Raw genomic sequence first — 17,737 nt, 5'->3', positions numbered from 1 at the left:
CAGCCCAGTTGCGTAGTAAGCAACCTCCAATTTGAAAGAGTTTAAATTTGATAAAGGACTTTATAGGGTCTCACATTTAAAAGTTGACCTCTCAAAATTTTTGAAGATTTTAAAAATCTCAAAGCCGGCCCTCGATGAATCAGTACTTGACACTTGAGTAAAGTTTTATTTAGATTTTTTTAATTTATGTGCCAACTAGTTATCGCCTATAAATAATCATAATCAATGGTGCATGAGCATGTAATAATTTTCTTTCCCTACGTGAACATAAGTACAAAAGTTTAGCAGCTGTGTGCGTGTGTGTTTAGAAGCAGACAACTCGTGGATATGTGAGACTCGCACACAAAATAGCGTGCACGGCATCACTCGTACAAAAGTTTAGCAGCTGTGCAAGTGTGTGTGTTTAGAAGCAGACAACTCGTGGATACGTGAGAAACGCACACAAAAATAGCGTGCAACGCATCACTTGCCACGTTTCACAACCCACGCCTTTAATTTCTAATCCACAAAGTAACGACCTAAACATTTGGATAATCACACTCACCGACGCCATACACTTTGTCACAAGGCATGCACGTACGACCAATTTCAAGAGCCACTGATGACCTGGCATTACCTGATTGGTCAGGTCCTCTATCCACGTGGCAAAAGAGGGCCCACCATAAAGAAAATCCTTCACTCAAATACAAAACATCACACTATTTCTACATCCAGTGTTATCCTCCACGTAAATATTGCTTGGTCCCAGAAAAATATAGAACCATTCCTTTCTGCTTACGAGAAACTCCACAACTATTTCTTCTCTCCCCTATCCTTTAAGGTCACCAATTCAGAAGCTCAGCTGTTCTGCATCAATTACAATTTAAATTCTGGAATAAATGCTCAGGTTAAATGTGTATTGTTCTATAGTACCTGGTCCACGACAAGTCAAGATCGGAAGCAACTACGGGTCATGGGTTATCCAGTATCATAGAGCTCAGCACCTGTGTCAAAGGATAAGAGGGAAAGCCCTGAAAGATGAGATGGAAGGAGGCACGAGCGGGTTACCCGGCCGGAGCTGGGAACCCGGGTTGGAAATCGAAGTCCCTTTCGAACAAAGACCGGTATGTTTACCTGCAACTCAATACTTAGATTACCGTCATAAATAGGCCCCTAACAGTTTACTCAAACTCTTGCCTGCTAACAAATTCTTCTCACCAAATTGTCAAAGAAAGGAAAGGACTCTTGCTTAAATAGCTCCTGCAGATGAGTAAAGAAACGAACCAGTAATTGAGGTCAAGTTGCATATATATATATATATATATATATATATATATTATGGCTGTGCCGGTCACTTTACACCCATAATACAGATATGTAGTAGCTCACCAGATAACGAATACAGGTTGTACTAAAACTTGTATAATGTGAATGTATAGGGAAATGCATCATGTGGGATTGTGAAAGAATTAATGGTGGGGATTCAATGAGATGAGATAGAAGCATATCATGCCCTGTATGCAATCCACATCATACTTACAGTAATTTGTTTGTGTAATAGGTGAATGAGTATACATCTCTTAAAGATGGACCTTTATATTCATGGGGGGAACTGACTCCAGTGTCCTTTTTCCAACGTCTTGGAGGCCTCTGGCTGGTGACTTTCACAGTGCTGGGAGTGCCAATTGCAGCTGCAAGCTTTAATCCTTCAAAGGTAAAAGAGATATAAAGACATCCTAACCGAATAAATATTACTAGGAAATTTAAAAAGTAGGATCGCATATGCACAATTTCAGATATGAAAATAGTCTCAATGACCAGAAGTTCTGCAAAAATGCAAAGAAATGATCATGTCCTGTCTTCGTATTTCGAAATCATACTTAAATGGTTTGAAAAGTCACATGGCATCAATGACATGAACAAGAACAACTAATTTTTGCCAATCAGCACAATCACACAACTTATTTATACCTTTCAAGAGAATTCTCCAATTTTAGTCACAGTTTCTCCAAATCAAACTATATATATATTTTCTGTACAAAGTATTTTCTATAACATTTTAGCATATGCAGGGTATTAATTGAATTAGGTATCATGCCAAGTATCAACCTGATAGATACATTTTTGTGGTTATTTTCTTCTTAACATCACTCCGAAATGAATTCATATATTGAGAGCAATATCTAGCTGAATCAACTTTTGGTAATGTCAACCAATCTGCTAGTTAAAATAACCTCCTGAAAAAGTAATACTTTAGCTTAGTGACAAAAGGGGGAATCATTTTCAATCAAATTCAAAGAAATTAATACCTGTTACCTGGGAAGTTACATTTGCAACTAGGACCATTTCAACGCTCTTTCTTTTCCCGAACGCTAGAAGGGGCAGGACTTTTTACATTGGACCAGTATACTTCGAAAATTAAGATGCAATGATAAATGAAATGTTGTTTCAACCTAGTTCGCCGTATCATCCAATACGCGACTCTTTTTCAAGTCTGATATGCGACCTGTATCGGTCAGTTTACACTGATTTTGTCCGAGTCTGTTACACCGCGACTGATACCGATACGGCGACTGCAAACCATGTTTCAACCACAAAACTTACGTGATTGATTCTAGAGAATGTATATACATATATATCAAACATATCAACCCCCCCAAATAGTAAAATGATACTTCAATAAATTAGTGAGTTATTTTCATTTGCTAAATTTATCATTCTTCCACTGCTCAAATTTACTAAATTATCTGTTCCTGTCCCTGCAGGAACCTTTACAATTTGTGCTAGCCGCTGGAACAGGAACTCTTTTCCTTGTGTCACTAATTGTCCTGAGGATTTATCTGGTATCCTATCCTTCATGTTGCAGCTAGTTCATTTCCAGCCTGTGCAAATCATCTATATATAGACTACCAAAGAGAACTATTCTTCAGAGAAATAATTGCACTGAGTCATTTATTAAATATATTATACAAAAACATCAGATGGATGATTAATTTCATTACCTATGACTAGTAGCAGACCAGTAGCAGAATTGCTGGATATTTTTCTTTTGTCCTACATCCGGTCTGCAAAAATGATAACTTTAGGTTTATCTGGTCATGATTTTTATAAATAATCATCCTTCGTAGTTTAGACTGCATTAGAAGCTGACTTTGGTAGATTGTTTTTATGCATAGTTTTATGTAGCAGGTGGAGCACAACCTTTTCAAGCTTGGTAACTTAGATGCAAACATTTTTATTCTAATTAGTAATCAAATATATTGACAAAATTAAAACTTCCAAAAGATAGCATTGTGTAGACATCATAATCATCTTAGACGAAAGGTGTATAGCTTCGCCTTAAAAACCTTAAAACACAAAAGCACATACATGATGCCATGAAGACAAGAGGCAAGTGATGGAGCTTTCTCACTAGTAACAGATGAGATGGGACAATTAAATTTCCTGATGTATGCATTAACTGAGCCTTCATGCTAATCGCTCAATGATTACACCACTAAAGTAACAAATTTACTTGTGTTTGTTATGCATATCTCTATATGAACAATTCATTCCAATTGAATCCAAGTATTTTTTATTTCAGCAGTTTTCGAGATCTTCTTGGTTCATAGTTTTGTTTAAACTTACTTTTTGATGCATATTGAAGGGTTGGAGTTATGTTGGTGACAGACTTTTATCAGCAGTGATACCTTACGAAGAGAGTGGCTGGTATGATGGACAAATGTGGGTGAAGCCACCCGAGGTTAGCTCTCATTTCCTTTCTCCTTTGTCCTTTTTTTTTTTTTTTTCCTTTTGCTGGGTAGTTATATTTGTTTAGGGGGAACTGCTGGAGCACTAGGGTTCTTAATTTTAGGAATCTAAAATAAAGATGAATTTTTTTTTACGAAAGACTAAATTAGGAGAATAGAGGGGAAAAGAGAAAAGCCCTTGTATTCCTCTGCTTTCTGTTCCTTCAAACAACCAGAATATGATAAATAAGGCAGAAACACAACTATCCCATATCCAAAGTGAACATATATGTGTTTGTTCATGAAGATGCATAACTCACAGGGGCACCATAAAGGAACCAAAATAACACCTTAACTTTCAAAAAGATTACCCAGTGGAATAAATTTGAAAAAGATATGGTAAAAACAAGGGCTCTCAAGCATAAGAAAGGAGGTGGTTGAATGAGGACTGACACTTTGTGCAATGACGTTGAAGGTTGGTCCTAATACAGTGTACTCCTTCCAGTATCCCATTAATGGCATAGTAGCCATGATGAAATCATGTGGGGAGCAGGTAATATGAATTATATAGCAGACAGATAAATGTCTATAAGTCAGATTGATGAAACAGTTTGCAATGCAAATAAATTTATGCATGGAGATGGAGAGCACTCAATGTTATTGTGTTACCTCCACTGGCACAGTTCATCTTATGACTCACTTCAACTGGACCAATTCAATCGGTAACCAACAGTTTCTATCCAGGAGCATGGTGGTAAGGCTCACTTAAGCCTCCAATCTTGGACTGCTGTAAGCTTCACAAGTGAAAAATTAGTGACACATATTATGGAGATCACATATTGAGTGGTAAGATAACCCAAATGTCATAACCTTCAACTGAAGTCGCAATTTCTTACTAATTATTTAATTAAGTAGTCTAGATACATAAAAATGGAATGATCAACTCTATTCAGACTCATCAAAACTAGTGAATGTATCATCTCTATGATTTGCATGCCTTCCATTTATAGCTTATACTGTCTTTCTTCCTCGCAGATCCTAGCTCGTGATAGATTGTTGGGCTCATACAAGGTACTAATAAATGAATAGGAGTGATTCAATTTTTAATATAATACATTTATGCTATATTTCTTGGAAACTGTTACATGCAAATTCAAATTACTTGCAACAATTCAAGCACACTCAAAAATAACCTCTCTCTCTCTCTCACACACACACTCACACACACACACATATTTAGACCCATATATACAATATTCTCTGCTTGATTTTCATATTTTACAAGGCATTAAGCAGGTCTTTGTAGCATAGCTAATGTTGAAAAACCAATGGAAACTTATGTCTCTAGGTCAAACCAGTCGTCAAATTGCTGAAACAAACACTAGTTGGAACAGGGGCATTACTCGTTACAGGAGTTCTACTATTTATCTTTGCTACACCAGTAGAGGATTTCATTCAGAACACTTTTGCCACAAATGAGACTTCGAATGTTTCAGCTTTGAAGAACAAGAAGTTCAATATAAGGTATATAACTGACAATTTGAGCCCACATTTTTAATATTTAAAAGTACATGATTTACTTTTACATTGTACTTGGAACTTTTATGTCAATATCATAGAAAAGAGGAGCTGCTAAGGTTGCCGGTAGAGGTGAAGGCTGATGATGATCTAGCAGCAGCTGCAGCTGAGGCTGCTGATGGAAGGCCAGTCTACTGCAGAGATAGGTTTTACCGTGCATTAGCAGGCGGGCAATACTGCAAATGGGAGGACCTAATTAAGTAATAAAGAAAAATAAAGCATATCATATTGAATTTCAGATTTCCTATACAGTCTGTTATATGCATTCACTGGATTGAAAAACAAATTTCAAAATCTCATTTCATGGTTTGGGGTCATAAACACGATGATCCAAGAATCATAAACATAACAAATACAACCATATTAAATTTAGGAATTGTGGAACAATATTAATTATTTCACTTCTTAACATAAACGACCTCTATTAATGTACAGTAAATAATGTAATAGTAAAAACAAAAACAGCCTAGTTTTCAAAAAGGAGTTGCAGCTTATTATGAAAAATATACACAGTAACAATGTGAAACTAGCAAAAACTAACCTAAAAAAAAAGTTTCTGGTCCCTGTAGATTAAGGGACGGGGAGGCGTTAACTGGCTACAGATCTAATGACTTACTACTTAAATATCACCACTCTCTGCATAAGCCACCATCTGGAAACAAAAGTAGCTGTCTACCTGATGAACTGCCACAAAACTCTTTCCATCTCTTGCTTAATGAAGTTGAGATTCAGTGAATAATGTCTCCTTTTAACTCTTCCAAAGAACAATGCCATAAATCGACTTCAAGAACATCTCATGCAGAAGAGAGAACTGAATATGTTCCTCAACACATCTCAACCAGCACACTAAGCTGATATTCTCAAATACATCCAGTAAATGTCTTCACAAATTCTAGAAACGGCAAGTTAGATGGCTGTTTCCTCAATATATTCCAAGGTTCATTTTCGTCAACATCTGTGGCATTAGAACGATAAATGGAGATGCCGTAGCTAATGCAATTAGCTTTCTGATGTCCATCAAAAAATACTATCAACAGTGGCTAATATTTGGGCCTCAGAAAGGAAGCAATTACCAAACCTGGAATGCCAAACGACATCCTTCCTATAGAAGTTTCTTGCACCAATTGATCATTTTTAACAAATTTCCTTCAACAATACCTCGTACTGTTTGTCTCCTCCTTTTTGCATCTTCAAGATCTAGAGTTCTATATGCAATAGCAAGCAAATATACAGCCGGATGAAGTCTCCTGCATATCATATATACAACATAACATTCTTATAAACTTGAAAAGGCAAGAAACAGAGGTAGTGGGTTTTATTTTTTATTATTCATTTATTTTTTTTCTCCGGGTGGGGGGATAAGATTGGTGCAGTAACATGTTCACAAGGGCAAACTAAAATCAAGTTGAGTTCTAATTGGTTCACTGATGCAGATAATAGTATAAGATGATCTTTGTGACAATAGCTACTCCAGGTTTTTCAATGTTACCTTGTGTTAAATTAGGCAGTAAACCGGCAGAACAAGGTTCTACATAAAATATCAAGCTATTCTGAAAAAGTTTCAAAATGCTTTTCTGAAACTTAAAAAGTTTAATGTATATTAGTGAGATTTCTGAATTTTGCATAAGATTCCGCCAGTGCCAGGATAAAGTGTGGTGCCAAAGTACTTAAAACCAAAAATGTAAAACAGTGGAAAGGCCTTAAAATTGTGGAGGCTTACATGAAATTGACTTACTTTTCAAACTGTTCATTTGCGTCCAAACCATCCCAATACCTTTGGGATGGAACAGTCCGGCTTTTCTTATCTCTGCCATATGTCTCAACATACCAACCGCCAATATCATGCATGCCACAGCGAGGTTCAAACAACCAAAATCTGTTAAAAGAAACAACGCAAGGCCAAAATATCAAAAAGTATAACAAGTCTGAATCCTTTGAGATGTGGAGGAGCATATTATTATGTTATGGTACTTTTTTTGGAGAGACAAGTCCTTTGAGAAGTGGAAGATCAAATTAATGGTACTTTTCCAAGTAAAAAGCATTTAAATAAAATCAGTTAATTGATTGCATATTACTTTGAATATCACTTTTGTAGAACAAAATAGATTTTAAGATTCTTTTGGCACGGTGGCACCTCTCAATATTTGAAGTCCAAAGCGCTCTAACCATTTTAACAAGTATAAGTTGTATAACTCAATAGACCCTTGGCCATGTATTAAAATGTCCTGTCACAAACTAAGACCATTTATAGGGAAAAACAAAGACCAATTGAATCCACCAGATTGAGTGAATGAGCTCAGCTGTTCCTAGACTCAGACTCCACATAATCACCACTCTGCATCTAATTAAAGTTAACGAATTCAGTAAGTAATATCAATCAAAATTGTAAGTCCTTTTGAGCTTTGCCCAAGGTGTAGAAGGATCCATTCTAAATACTAAAGTTGGGACTAAGTCCTTAGACACTGGCAAGTGATGTGAAAATAAAAAATAAAAAATAAAAAGAAAATAGAGAGAATATGGACAAATGGTATGGAACAAAGGAAGATTAAAGCATGAGAAGTTAACAACATTCTTGCATAACCGAAAGAGAACCAAACAATAGTAAGCATGAAAATTCACTTAGAAATAAGAAGTTGACATTAGAAAATTTTCATGATAATCCAACAGGTATAGAGATACTTCAGCCATATCCATCCAAAAGCGAACGCACCACTTATTATTTTATTTTTTGAAAAAAGAACTACTTAGCCAGCATCAAATAGTTAATAACAAGATTTAGTTGGGTTGAGTACTAAAATTGGTTCAGAACTCATGGATTTAACAAGGAAGAATGCAGCTTACTTGCTTGGTGGTAACCGAGCTCTACTGCATCTACACTCACAAACAGAAACTTTTTCTCCCACTTGATACCAGTGCATGTGTTTTACCTGCAACAAATTCCCCAACAAAGAAAAAATTCAAAAAGACTATAGTAATATTACTCATGCAAATCTACTGACTTTGTAAAACCAAAGATCGGACAAGTACCATATTCCACATATCTATGTTCATGTTTATGTGAGTGTGTGGCGTGATACATATAGAAAACAGAGTTATACACACATAAATAAGCAGTTTATATATATACCTACATGTATAAATTAGTATAGCTTTGAGCAGTAAACTTGAGTTATGAGAAGCCTTTTCCAGGAATGCATGTATATGTAAATATATATATAGATGAAGATCTAGTTACAGAACTTGCAGGGGATATTAGGATGCCATGGCCGGAACATGGTCTTGGGGCCAAGAATCCGTCTTATTTTTGTTATGGATTCTCATGAAAATTGAACTTCTAGATGTATATTCTACAATCTAAAGTTGATACGCCATAATTTTTGGAGTGATTTGGGGCGGGTTAAGATTCAATTTGAGGTGAACGGTAGACATAATCGCAAGTTTGGGTTTCTGGGTTGTCACTGGGCAGAAATTGGGGAAGGAAGAAGACAACCCAAGCCAGCCACAAGACCATCGCACTGGCAGCGGTTGGGGTGCGTGCGGCAGCTGGGGCAGTGATTCAGGGTCACAGCCTGACCAGCTGGACTCCACTCACTGAGCCCAACACGATGGACCATCCTCGGTGCATCTAGCATTAATTTATTTTTTAATTAGTTTTAATTACTAACAATGAGAAGAATTAGTTAAACATATTTAAAAATCTTAAAAGATATTATGAAAAATTATAATTAAATAAGATACACCTCTATGATCAGTTTAGACTTAGGAAATTGAGTTGAGATAGGATTTAGGTTGATTTATCGTGAAACTAGCTACACTCTTAGAACTGAGAGTACGGAATAATCTTTGATTTTTCTGTTTTTTTCTTTTTGGGGAGTGGGGAGGGGGAGGGTGGAGAATCCTGGCAAATAACTTGCACATCCACTTTGGCCCTGTGAGGACATGAACCCCAACTATCCACTTTGGGAGGGTAGAAGAAGTTAGGTCTTGATATTCTGTGGGCTGCTAAGTTAGATAATTCTCCCTAGTTTGTGCTAATTAGTCATAGACAACAATGGGGTTTTAGGACACGTGAGCATGGTGTGTGAAGGGTATGTGTTATGGTTGATGTTGATGACTGTATAGATGGTGGTAAGTGATGGAGACACTAAGACCACGTGCAAAAATGGGATATTGATCATAAGGTCAAATTATGTGTGAGACTGGGATATTGATCATATGGCCAAATTGTGTGCGATCACATGGACGAACTATGTGTGAGTCCATATTATTAATGGTGCTCCTATCATTGAGTTGAGCAAGCTATTATCAGCGGTATGAGGCAAGTAATCCTTGGGAAAATTGTGTAGGACTTGGATCATTGAGAGGTTGTGTACTCTCTTAGTTACGGAGAAAGTGAATTTGATAGGATTTGAAATGATGTTTGTTGGATTAACTTAAGGTAATAATAATTAATCTTATTATAATAATTGCTAGTTATATGGTGATTATTGTCAATTAGTGAGAATGTTCCATCCAATTGCAGAGCACTTGCAAAAATATGATAAGAATTGCAAAAGTAGGTAGTGACAATCAAGGGGGAAGTAATATATTTGGAGGATGTAATTCTTAACTAAACATCCTCCCCCAATGTTAAAAACCATAAATTTTAGCCATATTAGTAAAAGAAGTTAACGCACATGAATATAGAGCTGAGGGAAAAAAAAAAAAGTAGGGAGTAAAACCTAGCATGTGCAATAAAACAATTTCTTCATGAATTGACACCAACAAGTTTCTGACATTTAAAGAAAGTTTTGAAGAAAGAAAAGCAACAAGATCAACAATAATGCATGGTTAATGTGAATGACACTTGGAAATGAGCATGGTTGCAAAATTCAAGCTATTTTTTTTCCATTACAAGCTGCAAAAAAACCTTACAAAAACAAAGCACATTCCAAACCTATACCAGTTATACAAAGAATCTTCTGCACTGCAGGTGATGGTTCTTGACAGCATGCAGCACAATGAGATGCATTAATATATGCAAGAAGCACCTAAAATAAAACACCATGGTTATATGTAACACCAATATATTCAGAAGATAGATGACATTCTAGATTGTTGAAACCCCAATCCTCTATCTCTATCACAAGCAACAAGAGAGGAGAGGGAACAAAAAGCTCAAGTCACTAACATCTGCTAAACTTATCAAAAAAAAGTTACTAACATATGCTAAAAGCAAAAGCAGTCGTAGAAGATTCATTTTCCTCTGTTTACAAATATGTCTTGACAATGCAAATGAAGTAAGATTCAAAAGAGTCCCTTGCTTAATATTGGGATAGAGACAACCTTTGGTCTCTATGATGTACAGATCAAGGACAAAAGAGAATAATTCAATACTAAATAAATGTACAAAATAGTCTGGACTCAAATTTAACATGAATGGATGTTAAGAGACCAAAACTGAAAGAGTGCAGTTACATACCAGCAACGTTCTATGCTTCATAATCACATGGGTTTTTATACCACTGTAATTGTAGACAAAGCAGGACCCTTCTTCTTCATTAGTCCCGAGACCAGTTATTGTTCCCAGTGGAATCCTAGATCCATCTGCAACACCCATAAAAGAGTCTCTAGGAAAACTTTTGCTTGCATACATTGGATCTTGATGTGAACTAAGATAGATATGTATGCGATCTTGAGAATCTTCATTCTGTATCCCATTACAATAGCTTTTAGGACGGACTCTAACGGCCATAGCCACCATCCTCCCTGATACATGCAATTCTAGATCTTTATATGCATCAGGTGTTTGGTAGTCATTATATTCGGCTTGCATCTGACGAGTTCCACCATCAGCTACCCCAGAATTCATTTGAATGCTCACATTCTTAATGGATTTGCACAACCCTGAATCTTTGGATGCAAAAGATTCCAGTTTCTCATTGTAACACTCTGATAATTCAGGAAACCTGTCAGATAAGCATACCATCCCAAAAAGGTCCCGCCCTGAAACCAAGTGCAACACCTCAGGGGTACCATACACAGACCTCTCCTCAGCTTCAAAACATTCTGGAAGGAGATCCATTGATTCAATTTCAGGGCCATAAAACGCTGCATGTACGGCTGAGTAGAAGTCTCTTTCCAGTACATCAAAATAGCTTGATCCAACTACTACCCTTTTCTCCAACAAAATATCATTTATAGCATATCTATACCATTTCAACCATTCAACAACTTCCATCTGCTTCATTGTAATTCCATGGGATTCATATCTCCACAGTATAGAACCTTGCCTACAATGTTTTTGAACTAGCATTCTCTGAGATAACAAATACCTGTCATAATGGGCCCTCTTGTCATAATCTGATAGTATCTGCATTTGTTATTAATTAGTATGTCAGAATTCATTGTATGTTGACTACGCATACCACCATACTAAACATCACTATCACTCACTTATATACATGCTAAATCTTAAGGAATCTAGAAAAAAATGGGTGAAGTAACCGTGTCGGGGACACAATACTGGGACATGGGTATGGGACATGTGAACGACATTTTTGGTTGGACATGTACCTAAAAAGACCATATCTAATGATTCATTTTTATTATATTATTACTTCAAAAAGAGTGAATGCCTATATTGAACACTATGCTACCAAAAGACTAGTTCTTTTTTTTTTTTTTGAAAATTAAGCAACTAAAGACGTTATTTTACTCTATAAATAAAATAAAATAAAATATGAAATAATACAGATATTTATCAGTATCCATTTGTCAATATGTACGAGGATTTGGCACATCGGACACGTGGATAGATACCCACACCCGACAAACGTACCCGAGTCCATGTAACCTAGATACAGATTAAACCAATACTAAGCATATGCATTAAAGTTATTTCCATGACAAACGAACAAGTCAGACAAAACCAAATAAAAGTCAAGTCCCACTCCCTAGGCCAAAAAAATAAATAAATAAACCAATGGGGAAAATAAAAGAAATAAACCCCTAGCTTTCGTCTCAGTGTCAGTGTCAGCCCAGCAGAGTGCTTTCGCAGTTGGTGTTCTTTCTGATCTTTACACATTTCACCGCTCCACCGGAAAAAATGTCAATTTGAAATATTGAGATATATATTTAGGGAAAAAAAAATGGAAAACAGGAATCAAATGGTATTTGACTGAGAATCTTTGAAAAACAAAGGTGGGTAATATGAAGCAAGGAATATGAATTAAGACTCTCACCAGAGATGCATATTTGTGAACATCCTACAAAAATTGTATACCGTTTTTGTAACCATAATTGAGTTCCAGAAGAACATTCATTGGCAGAAGAGTTCAGAAAGTCAGAAAGTGCTAGATTATTTTTAGCTAGCTTCTAACATTTTATAATGATTTAAAGGAAATTCAGTGAAGTTCGCGTGAAAATCAGCCAAGTATCCCAACCAAGGGAATGATCCAATGGTTGGCCCTAAATCAAGCCACAAGTCAACACTGAATATGTAAGCATATAACTAATGGTAAATATGAGATCCATAAAAATAACATGTGTTTTACGAAAAACATTGAATCTGCAAGCCTGTAATATCCAACTGCGCCCTCTAATGGTAAGTTTAGAGATCAGGGTCTCGCACCAATTGATAGTTAATAAATACAATCTTAAAAGCTTTGTAATCTTAATGTTGAGTGACCCAAACGACTCATGCTGGAGAGGGAGTCAATAAAAAACAAAGAATGTGAACTTATCAAACTGCAACATTGAAAAACAGTAACAATAGAATATATGCATTCTTATGCACCTTAATTGAGGAAGTAACCAGAAGAAAAAATATATATTAACTAACATATCTCAGTCATTAGTTTAATTAGGAGTTTAGAAATAATAATGTCGTATGAGGTATTAGAACCGGAACCCTAGAATCTTATATAACGTTATACTACGCCCGTTAACTATACCTAGAAGGGGACTAAATAGGTTTTGAAAGTTGATTAACTAATTTCAATTGATTTTAACTGAATTAACAACTATTCAATAATTAAATTAATACAATAGCAAGTAATCCACTCAATTCATCATACATCCAAACTCATAAACATCAATAAGTAAAATAAATGCAGAAAAAGTAAAAGCACAACGGAGTGACGGACATAGCTCAAGGGGAAAGCCACATGACATAGTCCAGTCAGATCAAATCCACTATGTAAGAAAGAGATTACATAACTAGGTTAACAGTTTCTCAAAACCCTAGTTACCTCTTGACACAGACCAACTACCAAACCCTCCACTCTCCAAGCCTTCAGTCCACTCCATCAACAATTCAGCTCTTCACCAAATCTGCTTCTCCTATGTACTTTGATCTCTGGTTCAATCCTCCAGTATTGATCTCTGTATGATCGCTCCTCGCATTTATGTTCAATTTCATTGTAGGCTTAGAACGGTAGAAGATTAACACCATTATATATAACTCACCCACTAGTTTATACGACTGGTGAATGTAAACCAAAAACAAAATTCTAGCAAAAGTTTGTTAGAATACACTCAATATTTATTATAGAGAAACTATATGAAGCATCAGGCCCTATGATTTTCTGAACACCAGAGGTCCTTATAAGGTTTTTCAGGTTTTGCAAGCGTTTTTTTTTTTTTTTTCCCCATTTCTTAAATTCATGTTTCACAAGCGATTAACCAAACAGACTGGAAATGTTTTCATCATTTTCTAGATATATTATCAAGTCCAAACAGACTCACACCATAATTACTTCAACAAATCATTCAATATCAATGAAATACGGCACAAAGCAAATACGATCAAACAAAACTCAGTACCTACCTCATAAGCTGCAAGAATTCGAACAAATCGCTGCGAAGCAGATGAATCTTTGTGCGATTGGGCGAGGTCAGGGTGGGTTTCTTTGGCCAATTTGCGAAACGAAGCTTTGATTTCAGCGAATGAGCTGGTTTCGGAAACCCCTAGGAGGTCGTAGGCGTTTAGGCCGGCGAACTCGGTCGGAATCGACTCGGTGCTGGTGCTGAGCCAGCGCTTCGAGCTGTGACGCGGGCATAAGAAGGAGAGAAGATGGTAGTGAGCAGTGGTGTGATCTGATTGAGGTGTGATGATTGACAGAATTGGACGGCGGTGGTGGTGATGATAGATGTGGCGGAGAGAGGTGATGAACGCCATTTTTAATGAAATTTGAAGTTTGGGAAGTGATCAGATGATACACTTACATAGAGCTTGTGCGTGACTGTGTGAGGCTTCGATTCAGGTGAAGAATATGAAGTTAAATGACACGTGTCACGATAGTGATATATACCAGTATTTTTTTTTTTTAACCATAGTGATATGATTAATGCCAAAAAAAAAAAAAAAAAAAAAAAAATTATTATATGATTCGCAACTATACAATTCTGGTCAATAATAAAGAAAGAAGTAAATTTGGCTTATTTGTGATCATCAATTATTGACCGCATTATGTAATGTAATGGTTTTTCGTTTGATTAGGGGTGCATACTGCATGAGGTCCTATTTGGCTTGATAGGTTAATTTGAAATCGAACAGTTTAAAATTAAAATTAAAATTAAAATTGTTGGTATATGAAATCGAACCAATTGTAAAGGACTGAATAATATAATAATTAATACGAATTAAAAGAAAAACAAAACCTGCAAACTCCTTTAGATTGTTTCTAAAGTTTTGTTTATTGAAGAAATTGATTTTGTTAATTTTAAATGTCTTCCTATATATATATATATATATATATATATATATATATATATATATTCAGAAAATCTATATATATATAATTTTTTGCTTTGCTCTATAATTAAATGTTATATAAACACCAACTGTGGTTTAGTTGTATCAGGCTCCAACTTTTAAAAGTGAGATTAGGACCTGAGCCATCATCGAGATATGCGTTTGTGAGTATCAACTAATAAAAAAGAAATAAAAAATATATATAAACAAAGTATTAGATGGAACTTTGTGTTATATGATAATATTATTATTGGAATACATATATATATATATATATATATATATATATATATATAATTGGTTATAGGGATTGGATCCTTTCCTAAAGGATATGGAACCAAGCTTAGGGATAGCGTTTGGCTAAATCATACTCTTCTTAATTAGAAAATTCGTTATGCCAACTCCACTTTGACTCAGGGGTAAGTTTTATAATTGGTATATGATCTTCGTTCTTACTCCAGTAAACAAAGTGCCGACTTTGCGTCGCATACTCCGTTTAATTGTGGGACGAGGCGGGTTATGCCACTTTTATTATTTAGTAAAATAAAACTAGCACAATGTACCCAAATTGGGTTGATAAATAAGTTGGTCTAGCTTTAAAATTACTCCACTAAGTAGTGAATATTTAATATATTAACGGATACTTCCAGCAAAATAACAAGGTCTTAAAAATTGGGTTGATAAATAAGTTGGTCCAGCTTTAAAATTACTCCACTAAGTAGTGAATATTTAATATATTAACGAATACTTCCAGCAAAATAACAAGGTCTTAAAAATGTTAACTATATATTTATAATATCTTTTAAAGGTACATATATAATCGAGGCCGGGCAGGTTCATTATTAACTCTGTCTCCGCCCCAAATTTGCTTGGAATTTTTAGTTTTTTTATCATACCCGTCCCAAACATATTTAGGAGGCTGTCAAATCCACCCCATTAGGGCGCGAGGCGGGGCGGAAACCCAACAGGTCGGAAGAATTTGCCATCCCTTAGGTCCAATTTATAATGTAACGGTTTTGTTTTTTAGAACTGGAATCGGAACTGAGCTATTAAGGAAATGAACCGAAGCGTCGATTTGGTTCGGTTAGTTCCATTTAGTACTGGTGGCAGCCATAGGCTGGGCTAGGCCAGTCCAGCACTAGACGATAACAAATATGCTTCAGGCCTAACGTTGGGCCTAAACTAGCGAGCCCAAATAATAGCTCTCCACAAAAAACCTTAAATAACCCTCCCAATTCAATGAGCCATAATTTATTAAATATTGAGTGGTATTTAGTTGTTCTTTTAAATTGTTAGGTCTAATGGTTGGACCCAACTATTTATACACAATACCCAAAAAATTAATGGGGCTTTAAAAAACAGTCCAGCCCAATCGTACAGTACCATACACCTTGTACCCTCCGAAGCTGGTAAATGAAAGGTGACAATTTCATAAGTGTGTTTGGTACATGGAATTGAATTGTTGCTCCATTTGAGTTCTACATTGCTAGCTCGTACATTAAATAACATCTTAACTTAGTCGTAGGCTGTCACCTGTTCCCATGCTGCTATATTAAATATCCATGTTTAGAGGGCAACCCTTTTACCTATATATATATATATATATATATATATATATATATGTAAGGAAAAATTTGAAAAAGTATTATTTTAGACCATCATGATCTAATAAGTCACATAATTCTTCTCAATGAGTATCGTTTCTATACTTACGCGAAGCGCATGCTCTTGCTTCCATTTCAATTTTGTGTAACTTAAAATTTGTTATTTTTGTATTCCCACTCCGTGTGACTTAAATCGTGACTAGAATTAAATCAGTGTATCAATGTATGAGATTCTTGCGATTACAGAATCCAAAAAGGATTAGATATAACAGTTTTACCTTCGTATGAAAGTTTTGTTTTCAATTTTTAGACCGCAAGGATCATCAACCACGTTTTGTTAGATGATGTGGTCCACATTGAAACCTACCATGGTAGAGGGGCGGAGCTAGGGGTGGGCCAGCAGTGACCAAGCCCCCCAAATTTTCTTAAAATTTTTATTTATACCTCTAAATATTAATTACTTTGTAGGTTTTGTCCTTAAAATTCATTAAAAATTTCAATTGGCCCCTCAATTTTTTCCAAACACTTATATATTGACCTAAAATAGAGAATTTGAAAATAAATTTAATATGAGTCCCGCTGGAATTTAGTAATTTTTCAACTTAAACTCTTTTAACTATATTTTTACAAGCTCAAATTTAAGAAATTTTATAATTAATATATAAAATTGTATAACTTTAATTACATAATACAAGTTCGGCCCCAACTTCAAATTTATGACTCCGCCCCTGCATGATTGTCTAATTGAAGAAATACTGTTAGGAAATGGGGAAGGAATTACACCTACTTAGGCTTTATTTCTTCCTTTTTAGTGAATATCAAATGTGAAAGGCATTACATGCTTTCTTGACAAATTAAAAGTGAAGTGCTAATGGATGGCCTGTGGTTGTTAAATGGAGGAAAAAGTGTTGGTGGAACTTTGTCAGTGATTTTTTTTGTTTTTTTGAATGGTAACTCTGTCAGTGATTTCACACTCACTATGACCAAGTGATAGTACACATTGGGACTACATACACTGGTGTCTGAAAAGAGTGTTCGTATAGAAATGATTTTATGATTTAGCCAAGTCTATCATATCATCATATTGGTTACGGTCGTGATATTTTGAAAGT

At 35.5% G+C, this 17,737-nt stretch overlaps 2 protein-coding genes across 6 annotated transcripts; one reads left to right on the top strand and one right to left on the bottom strand.

The window, feature by feature from the left end:
- The first annotated feature begins 730 nt into the window (after positions 1-730).
- Positions 731-5,606, top strand: LOC132266967 (protein CONSERVED IN THE GREEN LINEAGE AND DIATOMS 27, chloroplastic). Of its 2 annotated transcripts, XM_059768001.1 has the most exons (7): positions 731-1,103; positions 1,541-1,693; positions 2,745-2,822; positions 3,626-3,721; positions 4,743-4,778; positions 5,056-5,231; positions 5,327-5,606. In XM_059768001.1, the coding sequence occupies exons 1-7, from the start codon at positions 879-881 to the stop codon at positions 5,487-5,489; spliced, it is 927 nt and encodes a 308-aa protein (XP_059623984.1). In that variant the 5' UTR covers positions 731-878; the 3' UTR covers positions 5,490-5,606. The 2 variants fall into 2 exon arrangements, with proteins under 2 accessions (XP_059623984.1, XP_059623985.1); XM_059768002.1 differs by lacking the exon at positions 1,541-1,693.
- A 25-nt stretch (positions 5,607-5,631) lies between these two features.
- LOC132266966 (uncharacterized) lies at positions 5,632-14,528 on the bottom strand. Of its 4 annotated transcripts, none has more exons than XM_059767997.1 (5): positions 14,095-14,526; positions 10,747-11,637; positions 8,127-8,212; positions 7,021-7,161; positions 5,632-6,532 (listed from the first exon to the last, which is right to left on the bottom strand). In XM_059767997.1, the coding sequence occupies exons 1-5, from the start codon at positions 14,443-14,445 to the stop codon at positions 6,388-6,390; spliced, it is 1,614 nt and encodes a 537-aa protein (XP_059623980.1). In that variant the 5' UTR covers positions 14,446-14,526; the 3' UTR covers positions 5,632-6,387. The 4 variants fall into 4 exon arrangements, with proteins under 4 accessions (XP_059623980.1, XP_059623983.1, XP_059623981.1 ...); XM_059768000.1 differs by lacking the exon at positions 14,095-14,526 and adding an exon at positions 12,274-13,499; XM_059767998.1 differs by having other exon boundaries at positions 6,404-6,532; positions 7,006-7,161; positions 14,095-14,527.
- Positions 14,529-17,737: the final 3,209 nt, after the last annotated feature.

This window comes from Cornus florida, unplaced genomic scaffold (assembly GCF_030987335.1).
Source record: "Cornus florida cultivar Cherokee Brave unplaced genomic scaffold, ASM3098733v1 CherokeeBrave_3.0.0_Hap2_Chr07, whole genome shotgun sequence".
Lineage (NCBI taxonomy): Eukaryota > Viridiplantae > Streptophyta > Magnoliopsida > Cornales > Cornaceae > Cornus > Cornus florida.
Note: the sequence above shows the minus strand (reverse complement) of the source record. Positions and strands in the feature narration are given on the sequence as shown.